This window comes from Astyanax mexicanus, chromosome 25 (genome assembly GCF_023375975.1).
Source record: "Astyanax mexicanus isolate ESR-SI-001 chromosome 25, AstMex3_surface, whole genome shotgun sequence".
Taxonomy (NCBI): Eukaryota; Metazoa; Chordata; class Actinopteri; order Characiformes; family Acestrorhamphidae; genus Astyanax; species Astyanax mexicanus.
Genome location: NC_064432.1, coordinates 25,024,884 through 25,039,181, shown reverse-complemented (window position 1 = coordinate 25,039,181; position 14,298 = coordinate 25,024,884). Strand labels below are relative to the sequence as shown.

At 38.5% G+C, this 14,298-nt stretch overlaps 1 protein-coding gene across 4 annotated transcripts in view; it reads left to right on the top strand.

Moving 5' to 3' along the window:
* The first annotated feature begins 754 nt into the window (after nt 1–754).
* The window catches only part of adgrb3 (adhesion G protein-coupled receptor B3), a 321,788-nt gene continuing 308,244 nt past the window's right edge, over nt 755–14,298 (top strand). For 2 of the 4 annotated variants that reach the window (XM_049472155.1, XM_022682078.2), the window contains exons 1-2: nt 778–1,506; nt 5,676–6,447. In XM_049472155.1, coding sequence (XP_049328112.1) covers nt 5,691–6,447 — 757 coding nt within the window. In that variant the 5' untranslated portion in view covers nt 778–1,506; nt 5,676–5,690. Of the gene's footprint in view, nt 1,507–5,675; nt 6,448–14,298 lie in introns of all 4 variants that reach the window. The other 2 variants (XM_022682079.2, XM_022682080.2) reach the window with 2 other exon arrangements.

The window sequence follows — 14,298 nt, the reverse complement described above, 5'->3', positions numbered from 1 at the left end:
GTGAGGGAAAAAGAAAGGAAGGAAGATGAAGGGATGGGATCTGAAGGAAAGGGAAATACATTGATGGGAAAGAAAGAAAAGGAAATAGAAAGAAAGGAAGAAGAAGGGATGGGATCTGAAGGAAAGGGAAATACATTGATGGGAATGAAAGAAGGAAAAGGAAAATAAAAAAAGAAGAAGGGATGGGATCTGAAGGAAAGGGAAAGAAAAAGATGGGAAATAAAGATAAGGAAAAGGAAAGAAAGGAAGATGAAGGGGTGGAATCTGAAGGGAAAGGAAATAAACTGATATAAATGAAAGAGAAGGAACAAGAAAGAAAGGAAAAAAGAAGAAGGGATGGGATCTGAAGGATAAGGAATGGATCAGAATAAGAAAGAAGGTAAAGGAAAAGAAAGGAAGAAGAAAGGATGGGATGGAATTTAGGGAACAGTATTGAATGGCATGCCATGTCTGATGGGATGGATGGAATAGAATGGGATATAAAGGAAAGGAGTGCAAAAGAGAGGAATGGGAAATGGTAAAGAGAGAGAGAGAGAGAGAGAGCAGGGAGAGAGAGAGAAAAGAGAGGGAGAGAGATGCAGCACGAGAGACGACGTCCATACGTGCTTTATCTTAGTGGCAGTGACGTGATATTGCAGCTCCTCCAGTCTCGAGGCTCGAAGAGAGAGAGCGCGAGAGGGAGAGAGAGAGAGAGAGAGAGAGAGAGAGGGAGAGAGGGAGAAAGGGAGGGGGGAAGAGTGTGGGAGGGAGAGAGAGAGAGAGAGAGAGAGAGAGAGAGAGTGTGTGTGTGTGTGTCAGAGCGAGAGAGCGCGCGCGAGAGAGAGAGAGAGCGAGAGCGCGCGCGAGAGAGACTCCCATCTCCCTCCACACTCGGTCGGCGCTCCAGCTCTACCATTACTGCTGTTGCTGCTGCCCTGCTTCAGCACGACCACCCGTACCACCAGAACCAGCGGTACCACCACAACCACCACCAGAACCATCAGAGCCACCATCTACCCGTCTCTACAGCGGAGGGAGGGAACAGCGGAGGGAGGGAAAAGAGCGCGCACCGCCGCCACCGGACCCCCGGACGCCTGGACGCTCCAGTGACGCATACCTCCACATTTCCTCCAGCTTCCTCCCGACGTTTCTGGCTTCTATTCCTTCCTTCTTTACCGTGGGGCTGTTGTGCGTTGAGTGTGTTGTTGCGTTGCGTGTGTTTTTTCCTTTTATATCCGGTGCGTTTTCCTCTCGCGCTCCAAAGGAAAAAAAAGGGAGATGAGCCACATCAAAGCGCAGCGCCTTTTTTTGCCCGCTGACTGATCATCATCATCTTGTTGCACGCGCATCTCGCCGCATCTCTCTGGGTCTATCTCTTCTTTTTTTTTTTCCTCTCCAGCGCGCATCGTGTCTCTGCGATGGGAATTAATACTGGTGCTTTGCGAGGCTGCTTGGCATTTGGGCTTTTCTAAAGGGAGGATGTGCTCAAGCATGTGGGAAAAATAGCCATAGCGTCCGGAGTGTAAGGTAGGTAAAGCTACAGTGCAGTTTATAGATGTTGTAAAAACGTTGATTTAGATTGCAGCTAAAATCTTGCTATAAAAAAATACTATATATATATATATATATATATATATATATATATATATATATATATATATATATATATATATATATATATATATATATTAAGGTCAACACTCTAAACTCTCACACTAAATATAGCATAGAAGCATAGATGGGAACTTGAACCCCCATCAGATTGATCAGATTGAGTGGTTGGTTGGTGGGTGGTTGAGTTGCACAACTGCCTTTTGATTAATGCAACAACGCAACTACGTCAATTTTTCAGGCGCAGAGAATAGCCAAGGGGGCAACTTGGCTTAAGAGGAGCGATCTGCATTCTTGCTGTTCTGGTCGTGTTCTGCTTGAGCGATTGGGAAGATCTTTGGTGGAATGGAGGAATGTTGAGGGAATGATGAGAATACGATAGAGTGGATGTATTTATTTGCTGAATTCACTGGACAACCAAATCTAAGCAATTGAAAACCTTCAACTTTAGTTTTTTCTATCTAATATGATATTGGAGATTGTGTTGCATTGCACTGATTAAGGTTCTGATCTGATCTTGTTCTGATTAAGCAATTGGGAAGATCTTTGGTGGAATGGAGGAATGTTGGGTGAATTATGAGAATATGATGAGAAATTTGGTTTGGATGTTTCAATTTCCAAGAAATCACCAATCGAACACGTAACACTAACAACAACTACCAATTCCAAAATATTACTATCGTCTTTTTTTTTTAAACATAAAGCCTTTATAATATTCCCTTCATATGTGGAATATTATGGGATGCGGGATGCAAAATAGAGCTGGAGCTACATCACTCCAGCATCAGCATCCCCAACATCAGCATACCCAATATCATCAACATCATCATTGCTGCCAGCTGTGTGGAGGGTCTCGTCTCTAGTCTCTCGTTTAGTCGAGCCCTAAAAAAATGAAGTGTTTTTCGAGCTGCATGGAGCCCTGTTGAGGGGGTATAGAGGGGGGTTTCAGCAGCTTTTTGGGGGGTTGCTACGGTACCACAGAGCTTGCTTTGCTTTGCCTCGCCACGGTTGGTGTTGGTTGGCAGCAATAATGATGGTGATGCTCAAGGCGCCCTTATAACGGCGCGATGTGCCCGCCTCTGCTCTGCACACAGCTGCAATGCTTGCCCTGCAGGATTAATGCAATCAGGACATCGAAGAGCTCACACACACACTCGTACACACACTTAAATACACACACACACTTATGCACACACACCAACACACCACCATCCTCGCTTCGGTAATCTTTCTCGGTGCGTAATTCTGAAATTCTGAAGAATCCACATCAACGTCTACGCTACACTTTCCATAGGGGGATTATTTGACACCATTCTGTAGGTTATATATATATGTGTTTATATGTTTATATCATATATTTACGTGATTTTTAAGCTTCAAACAAGCTTAGAACAAAAGGAGCCCCCTAAAATGTACATGTTTACACATATTTATACATATTTCACAGATTTAATACAGATTTCCCAGGGTGTTTTTGCATTTTTTACCATTTTCAACCAAATCTAAACTCATTTTAAAGCTTTTTAAAGCAAATAAAACCAATTTTAACAAGTGTACACCAATCTAAACCATCGTACATCACATCATCAGTTTGAGATTGCAAGATTAAGACTTTATTACGTCTTTATTGCCTTATAATCTCTTAAGCATTTTGATCAAAGCAGCTCTATGCAGAATCTGTGTGATCATCGATGCAGCCAGCCACTGCAGAACTGCACCCAGCCATTTAACCATCTATCTGTCTAAAAAGGAGCTCATCTCGTATATAAACGCCTTTATTTTGCTCAAAATAACAAATATTTAACCTTTTTAGAAGGTTGGAAATAAGGAAAACCCATAATTTGATCCGTTCCTCCTCAGAAAACGCCTACAAGGATTAAAATTATATGGAAATATGCAGGTTCACTGCATTTCTTATCATTTAATAGATGTCAAACACGTGAAATGTCAGATAAAATAGCTGTTTTAATGTCGAATACTGATCTAACAGTGCTTTTTTCACGTCCTAAAGGACCTGCAGGTGTTCAAAGTTCTTCTCCTCCATGTGTTAGACACCACAAGGTGGCAATGTTTATCCAAAATGTGTTTTCCTCCCAGGAAAAGAAGGATATATCCATGATATAATGGCAAATACTGTGAAATATTGGTGAATACTGGTGAATACTGGTGAATACTGGTGAATACTGGTGAACACAGTGTAGAAACCTTGTCCTGGCTTTACAGTTTGAGCTAAGTATGTGTTTGAACTGTTAAATAAGGTGTAGTCAGGCTTAAAAGTGTGTGAAATCCTTAGAATTGTGCATTTTTTGTATATTTCTGCATGAATTTGAGCTAAAATATAGTTCTTAAATGTTAAAAAATACAGAAAATCCAAAAATTAGGCTAAAATATTAGATTTCTTCATTTATTTGTTGATGAAAATTATCTAAAATTATGTAACGTTGAGTGTCAATTGAATGCATGTGTAGTTTCTATAACAATCCAAAGGCAAGCAGATCATTTGAAGGTGAAATTTGAGTCAGGTGTGCTTTTTTGTATTTTTTATCAATGGGAAAACCAATCAGGTGTTAGTGGGCGGAGCCTAGTTTGTTAAAAAAAAGAGAACTAATCTATTCAAGTTTCACAAAGGTTATGGTTGTTGTTGCTTATAAAGCTGGGAAATGTAGCAAAATCATCAATTTCTAAAGTGTTGGGACACAAATAATCAGATAAAAGTTAGATAGATTAAGCAAAAATCTACAAAAACTAAATTTAAGACCATTACTACCCTCCCAAACAGTGTCCACCAACATAAATCACACCTAAACCAAAAGACAAGCCATGGTGTAACAGTTCACAAGGTCAAAAAGGGGCACAATGTAGCTTCTAAGCAACCGAAGGCCTTGCTAACAATGACTAATGCTAGACTTTAATTCACATTCAGGAAATGATAGAAATCACCAAGATCCAACATAATTTTGTACATTTAAATTAGAAACGTTATGTTCGTAAAAGGTAAAACACTGAATTATAGCATAAAATCCTTATTTATCCTATCTTTGAAACATGGTGACGGTAGTATCATGGTTTAGTCGGGCCTGTTTTGCTGTATCCAGGCCAAGACTGCTTAAAATCATTGATGGAACAATAAATTCTGAATGAAATTCTGTAAGAAAATTAGAAAATCATGATATCTGTTCAACTAAGAGTGGGCCATGCACCATGACGATGACCTTAAGCACATCCTTGCTTGTAGTTCTACCAAAAAATAATGTGTTAAAAGTGTAAAGTTCATTTTAAAGTTTATTTAACTGGACAAAAATAAGAGCGCACTTACAAACGATGAGTTTCTTTGATTTTATCAAATTAAAAACCTCTGGAATATAATCAAGAGGAAGATGGATGATCACAAACCATCAAACCACCAAACTGAACTGCTTGAATTTTAATACCAGGAGTAAAGCAGCATAAAGTTATTAAAAAGCAGTGTGTAAGACTGGTGGAGGAGAACATGATGCCAAGATGCATGAAGACTGTGATTAAAAACGAGGGTTATTCCACCAAATATTGATTATTTCTGAACTCTTAAAACTTTATGAATATGAACTTGTTTTCTTTGCATTATTTGAGGTCTGAAAGCTCTGCATCTTTTTTTTGTTATTTCAGTCATTTCTCATTTTCTGTAAATAAATGCTTACAAAATGACAATATTTTTATTTGGAATTTGGGAGAAATGTTGTCTGTAGTTTATAGAATAAAACAACAATGTTCATTTTACTCAAACATAAACCTATAAATAGCAAAATCAGAAAAACTGATTCAGAAACTATAATAATGTTGTGTGCATTGCAATATTTAGAGCAGAACTGTGCTCTTACCCTGCTAATTGAACCTTCACACTCTGCTCTTACTGGTGCAATAATGTGCAGTTAATGAAGATTGACCACCAGGCTGCTCCAATTTAGCCATGAAACCTAAAATCCAACACTAAAATGATGACAGGTGTTTCAGTTTCATTGTCCAACACCTGTGGTTAAGACTCAGGTCTGAAAGGGTTAAACCAATTTTTTTTTATTAAATCTCATCTTTTTGCTCTTCTCTTCCAGGCCAAATGACATAGGATGAAGGCTATTCGTAACCTGTTGATTTATATATTTTCCACCTATCTGCTGGTTATGTTTGGATATACCGGTGCCCAAGATTTCTGGTGTTCCACACTGGTGAAGGGAGTTATCTACGGATCGTACTCGGTGAGCGAGATGTTCCCCAAGAACTTCACGAACTGCACGTGGACGCTGGAGAACCCAGACCCAACCAAATACAGCATCTACCTGAAACTCTACAAGCGCGACCTGAGCTGCTCGCAGTTCTCGCTGCTGGTCTACCAGTTCGACCACTTCTCGCACGAGAAGATCAACGAGCTGCTGAAGAACAACGAGTCCATCGTCTACCTGTGCGAGGAGACCAACGTCTACGTGTTCCTGCACTACGACAAGAACTTCGTCCAGCTGCGGAGGGTCTTCCCGTACGACGACAGCGGCTCGGTGCTGAGGAAACCCGAGGAGGAGGAGGAGCGCTCCGTGGTGGAGTTCGTGGTGTTGAACAAGGCCAGCCCCAGTCAGTTCGGTTGCCAGGTCTTGTGCACGTGGCTGGAGAACTGCCTGAAGGGCGAGAAGGGGACGGTGGAGTCGTGTGGAGTAGTCTACTCGAAATGCACTTGCCCGCAGCATTTGGGCGACGGGGAATCGGAGAGCGTGCTGATGCTCAACAACGTGGTTTTGCCTTTAAACCCCCAAACGGAAGGGTGCCTGACGCCGCAGCTGCGCGCCGCCAACGCCTGCAACCTGAGCGCTGAAGTCAAGCGGCCGTCCAAGGAGGGTGAGTATGGCGCGGGCGCGATTTCCGCAGATTTGGCCACATTTTTAAAAAGCTGACAGAACGTTTTGCTTTGATTTTGGGATGTTTTTTAACAGTAGATCTGTAGATCTGTGTTTGGTGACGCCCCCCCGGTAACCCCTCCACCCTTCCCAATATATAATATATAATAATAATGGGCTGTTAAAACAACAGTGTATAGTGTGAAAAAATATATATATATATATATAGAATGACGACTTCACAGCACTCTAAACACACAGCACACTTGAGTTATGTTGGGTTTACATTAACGTTTTGGAGGCCAAAGCCAATTTACTTTTTCATTTACTGGGTCAGATTATGGATAAATATTGCAGTAATGGATTCCTGGACTGGTGAATATGCATGCATTTTGGTACACCCTTAAATATGAAGGTTCCTGATTGGTTCTTGGCTTGGACATCTGGGAAAGATTGGTAGAATGTCTTTTAACCCTTCCCAATATAAGTAAAGAGCTGTTAAAACAACAGTGTATACCTTCCCCCCCAAAAAAATATATATAATGGCTTCACAGCACTCTAAACACACAGCACACTTGTGTTTTGTTGGGTTTACGTTAAAATTTTTGAGAATTTTTGAAAATCCAATTTACTTTTCATTTACTGAGTCAGATTATGGATAAATATTGGGATAATGGATTTCTGGACTGGTGAACCTGCATGCCATGGTTTTTGGCCAAGATCAATTGGTTCTAAGCTTGGACGTCTGGAAAAGATTGGTAGAATTTCTAGATTTGTCGGAGTTTTGCTCATTTTGAGAAAAAATTATCCCCAATATAAGTAAGTGGCTAGTTAAAACAACAGTGTATAGTCTTCCGCCCCCCCAAAAAATATATAACGACTTCACAGCACTCTAAGCACACAGCACACTTGTGTTATGTTGGGTTTACATTTACATTTTGATGGCCGAAGCCAATTTACTTTTTCATTTACTGAGTCAGATTATGGATAATTCTTGGAATAATGGATTCCTGGACTGGTGAATATGCATGCTTTTTGGTACTCCCTTAAATATGAAGGTTTTTGGCCAAGACCAATTGGTTCTTGGCTTGGACATCTGGGAAAGATTGGTAGAACATCTACATTTGTTGGGGTTCATCAAACAAATCAAAAAAATATGTATGATAATATTTAATAGTACCTTTCAATCCTTCCCAATATAAGTACGGGGCTGTTAAAACTGCAGTGTATAGCCCTCCCCCCAAAAAAGCAATATCTTTGAAGCACTCTAAACACACAGAAAGCTTGTATTTGGTGACTAATGGATAATTATCCAATAAATAATGGATTTATGGACTAGTGTACATTCCTGGACTTTGGCACACCCTTAAATATGAAGGTTTATGGAAAATACTTGGCTTAGAATAGTATATAATATTGTATAATAGTGTAAATAGTATATAATAGCAGTTTCTGATTGGTTTTTGGCTTGGACGTCTGGGACTGAATTGTAGAATATCTACATTTAAGGGTTTTTTTTGTATATATTGCTTGCAGTATATACTCATTTAGGGAAAAACGATATGTAAAAGTATTTCATATTAGATATTTTTGGTGATTCCCCCTCCCAGTATAAGACATATAAATAAGGGTCTGTTAAAACCTCAAGAAAAACAACATTTTAGCACTCGAAACACACAACACACTTGTAGGTTGAAGTCAACTTACTTTTTGTTGAGTCAGATGATGGATCCCTGGACTGGTGAACATTCCTGGACCCTGGTACACCCTTAAATATGAAGGTTCCTGGTTGGTTCTCGGATTGGGTTTCTGGAACAGATTGGTAAAATGGTAAAAAACATTTAAATTTGATGAGAAACCTTCATAGCTGTTGTTGTAGCTGTAATATGTGCCATTAGTATTCTTACTGTAGCTTGGATTGCATGGACGCCATATTGGCTGTAGGTCCTTTAATGGCTTTAAAAGGTCAAGCAGTCGATGAAAAATGTATGTATTTGTACGAAAGCATGGTTATCCATTAGCTTAGCGTATGCCTGAAATGAGGTCAATGGCAACTGTATTGAAGGTCACTTTATCTACAGTATATTAGTATTATTTTAATACAAATTCTCAAAATGACAACTATTGTCTAAAGGTTATTGGAAACATCTTGTGAAGGGAAGCAACAGTATTTGTTTTATGGCCCTGAGTATGATCTCTTGGGTTTTGGTTTGGTTTTGTGATGATTTTTAAACGTAAGGGCTGTTTAAGAACATTGTTTAAGTGTATTTCCCCTAAAATAACGAAATAATGGATCAAAAAGTAATAACTTCGGAGCACTCTAATCGCACAGAACACTTGTATTTGGTGATTAAAGGATAATTATCCAAAAAATAATGGATTTCTGGACTGGTGAACCTACATGCCCTTTGGTACACCAGTAAATATGAAGGTTTCTGATTGGTTCTTGGTATAAAGGGCTGTTAAAACTACATTTTAAAGCCCTTCCCCTTAAAATGTAATGACTTTTAGCTCTTTAAATACTCAAAACACTTGCATTTTGGTGACTGGTGGATAATTATCCAAAAAATCTTGCATTTCTGAAGTAGTAAACATTCCTAGACTTTGGTACATCCTTAACTATGAAGGTTTCTGATTGGTTCTTGGCTCCAATGTCTGGGAAAGATTGTTAGAACTTGAATTATGCTGATTTGACTTGTACTATTTGTGAAGATGTAGACTTTGGTACATCCTTAAATATGATGGTACTTGATTGGTTCTTGGTGTAAAAGGCCTGTTAAAACTACAGTTTAGAACCCTTCCCCTTAAAAAGTGATGAATTTTAACTATTGAAACACTCAAAACACTTGCATTTTGGTGGATTTCTGAAGAAGCAAACATTTCTGAACATTGGTACACCCATAAATATGAAGGTTCCCGATTGGTTCTTGGCTTCAACCTCTGGAAAAGATTGGTAGAACGTCTGCAATTGAGGAGGTTCATCATATTTGTTTGAGTTTTTGCTCATTTAGATTAAAAAAATGTTTAGTCATCAGTTTTTGGCTTGGAGTATGGTCTTAGAGATGCTTTAAACAAACTTAAGCTCTAAATTTGCTATACTTGGTCCATTGGCATTGAAGTATTGCTAATAAACCCAACAGTATCATATAAAGACGTCTAAAAACCTTTTTAGCAAAGCTAGCATTGGAATTTTTATGTAGCTTGGATTGCATGGTCGCCATATTGGCTGTAGGTGATGTGATGGCTTTATTCTGGCGTGTTATTCTACCTTAGCATATGCCTTAGCTTAGCGTTGGTCGTAAACGAGGTCAATGTCAACTGTATTAAAGGTCATTTTAGCTATATTAACATTATTTATTAGCATTTCTGCACATATCTGCATGCATATTTAGGTAAGTGAGGTCTAAATCCACATAATGTGCATTAATTTAGCACATGCCTATGCCTTAAATGAGGTCAAAGTCAGTATCAGCTGTATCGAAGGCCACTTTAGCTTTAGCCAGATTAGCATTGCCTATTAGCCTCAATTTGCACTCCACTGCACACATATTGTAACGTTCTCAAAAGTGCTTATTAAGGACTATTGACTGTTGGTTATATGGCTAATGGCTTCACAGTGATGCTAACAGGAGGAGCCAGATCGATGTCCATCAATACAGTTTCATTTAAATCCTGAGCACTTTCTTTCTTTCGCTTTTAATCACTGACATGGGATCTGGGATGGGATCTTCTTGTATGTTGTAGAGGTACAATGAAGAAAGACATCATTACTCATCACTTAACTACTTTAACATACAGCAAGCTAATAAAAATGGCAATCCTGAGGTAAATATATGATTAAAATAGCAATAGTGAGGTAAAGTCATGATTAGAATAGGACTGCTGAGATAAATATAATATAGTGAGGTAAATATTAGATTGGAGTAGGTCTGCTGAGATAAATTCATGATTAGAATAGCACTGCGAACTGCCTCAGGATTGAACGGACAGATAATGTCCATTCCACCATTCCACCACCCTGATACAAACGTAATCTATCACTCATGGACGAGAGAGAGAAAGAAAGAGGAAGAAAGAGGTATAAAAAAAGAGAGGTGATCTATACCTCTACCTCTAATGAGAGAGAAAAAGGGAGAGAGAGATGGGAGAAAAAAAAGAGAGGTAAAAAGAGAATAGTAAGGAGATAGTAGGGTATTAAAAGAGAGAGAGGAAAAAAGGTATATATATATAGAGAGAGAGATTGATACAGAGAGATGAATAGAGAGAGAGAGGTTAAGAAAGGTATGGAGAGAGAAAGGGGGATAGAAAGAGAGGTAAAGATAGGTAGAGAAAGCTATATATAGAGAGAGGTAAAGAGTGAAAGAAATATAGAATAGTACAGAGAAACAGAGATAGAGAGAAAGAAAGAGAGAGGTAGAGATATACAGAACGAGAGAGGGAGATCTATCTATCTATCTTTCTGTCTATCTATCTATCTATCTATCTATCTATCTATCTATCTATCTATCTATATAAATACATATCTATCTATCTGTTTGTGTTTTTGTCTATCTATCTATCTATCTATCTATATATATATCTATCTATATACAGAGAGAGAAAGAGAGAGAGAAAAAAAGAGAGGGATAGCAGTAGAGACAAATGGGTAGAGAAAAATAGAGAGTGTGGGATAGAGATAGATGGATAGAGAGAAAAAGAGAAAGACTGAGATAGAGAGAGGTATATATAGAGAGAAAGAGGTAGAAATAGAGATAGAAATATTTAAAGAGAGGTAGAGAGAGGGGTATAGAGTGAATAGTAGAGAGAGAGATAGAGAGAAAGATGTATACAGAGACATATAGAGAGAGAGGTAGAAAGAGAGATTTAAATAGAGTGAGGGAGAGAGGGATAAAGAGATGTATACAGAGAGAGGTATATATAGAGAGAAAGAGGTAGAAATAGAGATAGAAATATTTAAAGAGAGGTAGAGAGAGGGGTATAGAGTGAATAGTAGAGAGAGAGATAGAGAGAAAGATGTATACAGAGACATATAGAGAGAGAGGTAGAAAGAGAGATTTAAATAGAGTGAGGGAGAGAGGGATAAAGAGATGTATACAGAGAGAGGTATATATAGAGAGAAAGAGGTAGAAATAGAGAGAAATATTTAAAGAGAGAGGGGTATAGAGTGAATAGTAGAGAGAGAGAGAGAGAGAGATGTATACAGAGAGAGAGAGAGGTATATATAGAGAGAAAGAGGTAGAAATAGAGAGAATATTTAAAGAGAGAGGGGTATAGAGTGAATAGTAGAGAGAGAGAGAGAGAGAGAGAGAGAGAGAGAGATGTATACAGATATATATATAGAGAGAGAGATTTAAATAGAGTGCGAGAGAGGGATAGATAGATGTATACACAGAAAGAGAGAGAGAGAGAGAGAGAGAGAGAGGTAGAGTGATCTCCTGTGGCGCTGGGTTTGCTGTCGCTGGAATAATAGCCCCCGTGGGAGCGAGCGTCAGGAGCTGATCAGACGTAACTCTGTAGTTTAGAGTTTATCTGAGTTGATTTGAGGTAAATAAGATCCTGCTTCTGTTCTTTTACTTCAAACCGGGACTGTTTCTGCTCTCCGACCTCAAACTCATCACATTCTGTTACACATCCAGTCTGTTGATTCCGATTGCAGTCATATTTATGAATAAGGGATGGGTAATATATAATATCAGTGCTTTCTTTATTATACCACAAGTTTCAGCTTTATGAGGTAGAGTCACCTGGAATTCAGGCTTTCAGTTAACAGCTGTGCTGAACTCATCAAGAGTTAATTACTTGAATTTCTTGTCTCTTAATAAAGTGTTTGAGAGCATCAGTTAAAGTAAAGTAGTGAAGAGGTAGAGTTACAGGTATACAGTGAATAGTGAATATTTGAGTAATGTTCTAATACAGGTTATGAGAAGCAACAACTACTCAACTAAATAAAGAAAAAAATGACCTCCAGTCAATCTGAAAAGACGAATTAAAACAAATTTGAAAGTATTGTCAAGTGCAAATCACCGCACTTGATGATAGACTATTAAAAGCATGTTAATGGTGAAACTGGCACTCATCAGGACTGCCCCAGGAAAGGAAGAGCAATAGTTTCCTATAATAAGAGATCACTTAAAAATGATGAGTTTCTTTGATTTTACCAAATTGAAATCCTCTGGAATATAATCAAGAGGAAGATGGATGATCACAAACCATCGAACCACCAAACTGAACTGCTTGAATTTTTGCACCAGGAGTAAAGCAGCATAAAGTTATCCAAAAGCAGTGTGTAAGACTGGTGGAGGAGAACATGATGCCAAGATGCATGAAAAAAACTCTGATTAAAAACCAACCAGGGTTATTCCACCAAATATTGATTTCTGAACTCTTAAAACTATGAACTATGAATATGAACTTGTTTTCTTTGTATTATTTGAGGTCTGAAAGCTCTGGATCTTTTTTATTATTTCAGACATTTCTCATTTTCTGTAAATAAATGCTCTAAATGAGAATATTTTTATTTGTAATTTGGGAGAAATGTTGTCTGTAGTTTATAGAATAAAACAACAATGTTCATTTTACTCAAACATAAACCTATAAATAGCAAAATCAGAGAAACTGATTCGGAAACTGAAGTGATCTCTTATTTTTCCTATTTACAGGTCTAGTCTTAGTACGAGTTAGATGGTTTTAATGTTATGGCTGATTCCAAATTCACAGCTATCTAAAAACACTAAAGGGCTTTTTTGTTGCTTTGTTTACGCAATGTGACCAGTGCATCCTGAAAATATATAAATATATAAATAAATAAAGCAGCCAGTCGACATTCGTACATCCTTTTGATTCGCGGTTTAGGGGAAAGCTTACCGCCAGAGCACCGGCTTAATTTTTTTCCTCCCGTGAAGATTCCACTCAGTGCGTCTATTTATAGAGCGACAGTCTCAAATCCCCCTTTTTCCTCCTCTTTTTATTTTTTCATCTGGATATATCCGGTGGATTCCTCCCAGGTTCAAACCAGCCTCGTCCATCCTGTCGCAATCGCAGTGTAACGGCTGCTCTCGCGCCCTCAGCCTGTACTAGTTCCTAGAAAATACAATGCAGTATTCTAACAATATAAAATTCTAACAGTTCAACATGTTACGACTGGAAAAAACTACACATATATATATATACACAGAGGGAACTCCTGCTTTTTGTTCTCCTTTTTTTTCTCTCCTTTTCATTGGATGGTCCTGATGAGTGCCAGTTTCACCATTACAATGTTTTTTGATGCTCTTTGCAGGGACTGCACTTCAGGATACTTTCAAAATTCTTCTTTTCGAATTAAATGACCTTCAATAATCCTTATGCTAACCGTACACTAGATGACTTCGAGACAAGACAAGACTTTTTAGTCACAGGCTAAGATTTTATAAAGACTGGGGATCTTGCAGGGTCACTATTTGCAAGACTGCGACTAAATTCTTCTAAGATTAAGAGTTTAGCTGTCTGGTGAAGAAAAGCTGTTTAACAATGGAGCAGAAACTATTAAACACTAGAATGAAAAAAAGACTGACTAAATCTAAAATTTCCTGCTAAAATCCACGTTTTCTTTTCTTGTTCTCGCTGTGTTGTTTATGATGCTGCACATGAAACTCTTCCTCAACCTCCATTGTCTGCAGAAGCTAGTAAAAGAAAATCCTCAGAAATATGAGTAGATCAGGAAAAGCACCGTGTCTACATCAACCCGTGAATTAGTATTCATGGCCCCGCCCACGTCGGCTCGCGACCACCCACAGGCAGAGCTGAAGCCGGGCAGTGACGCCGTCTCGCCAGATATGATTTCTGTGTTATTTGTGCGAATAACACATCAGTG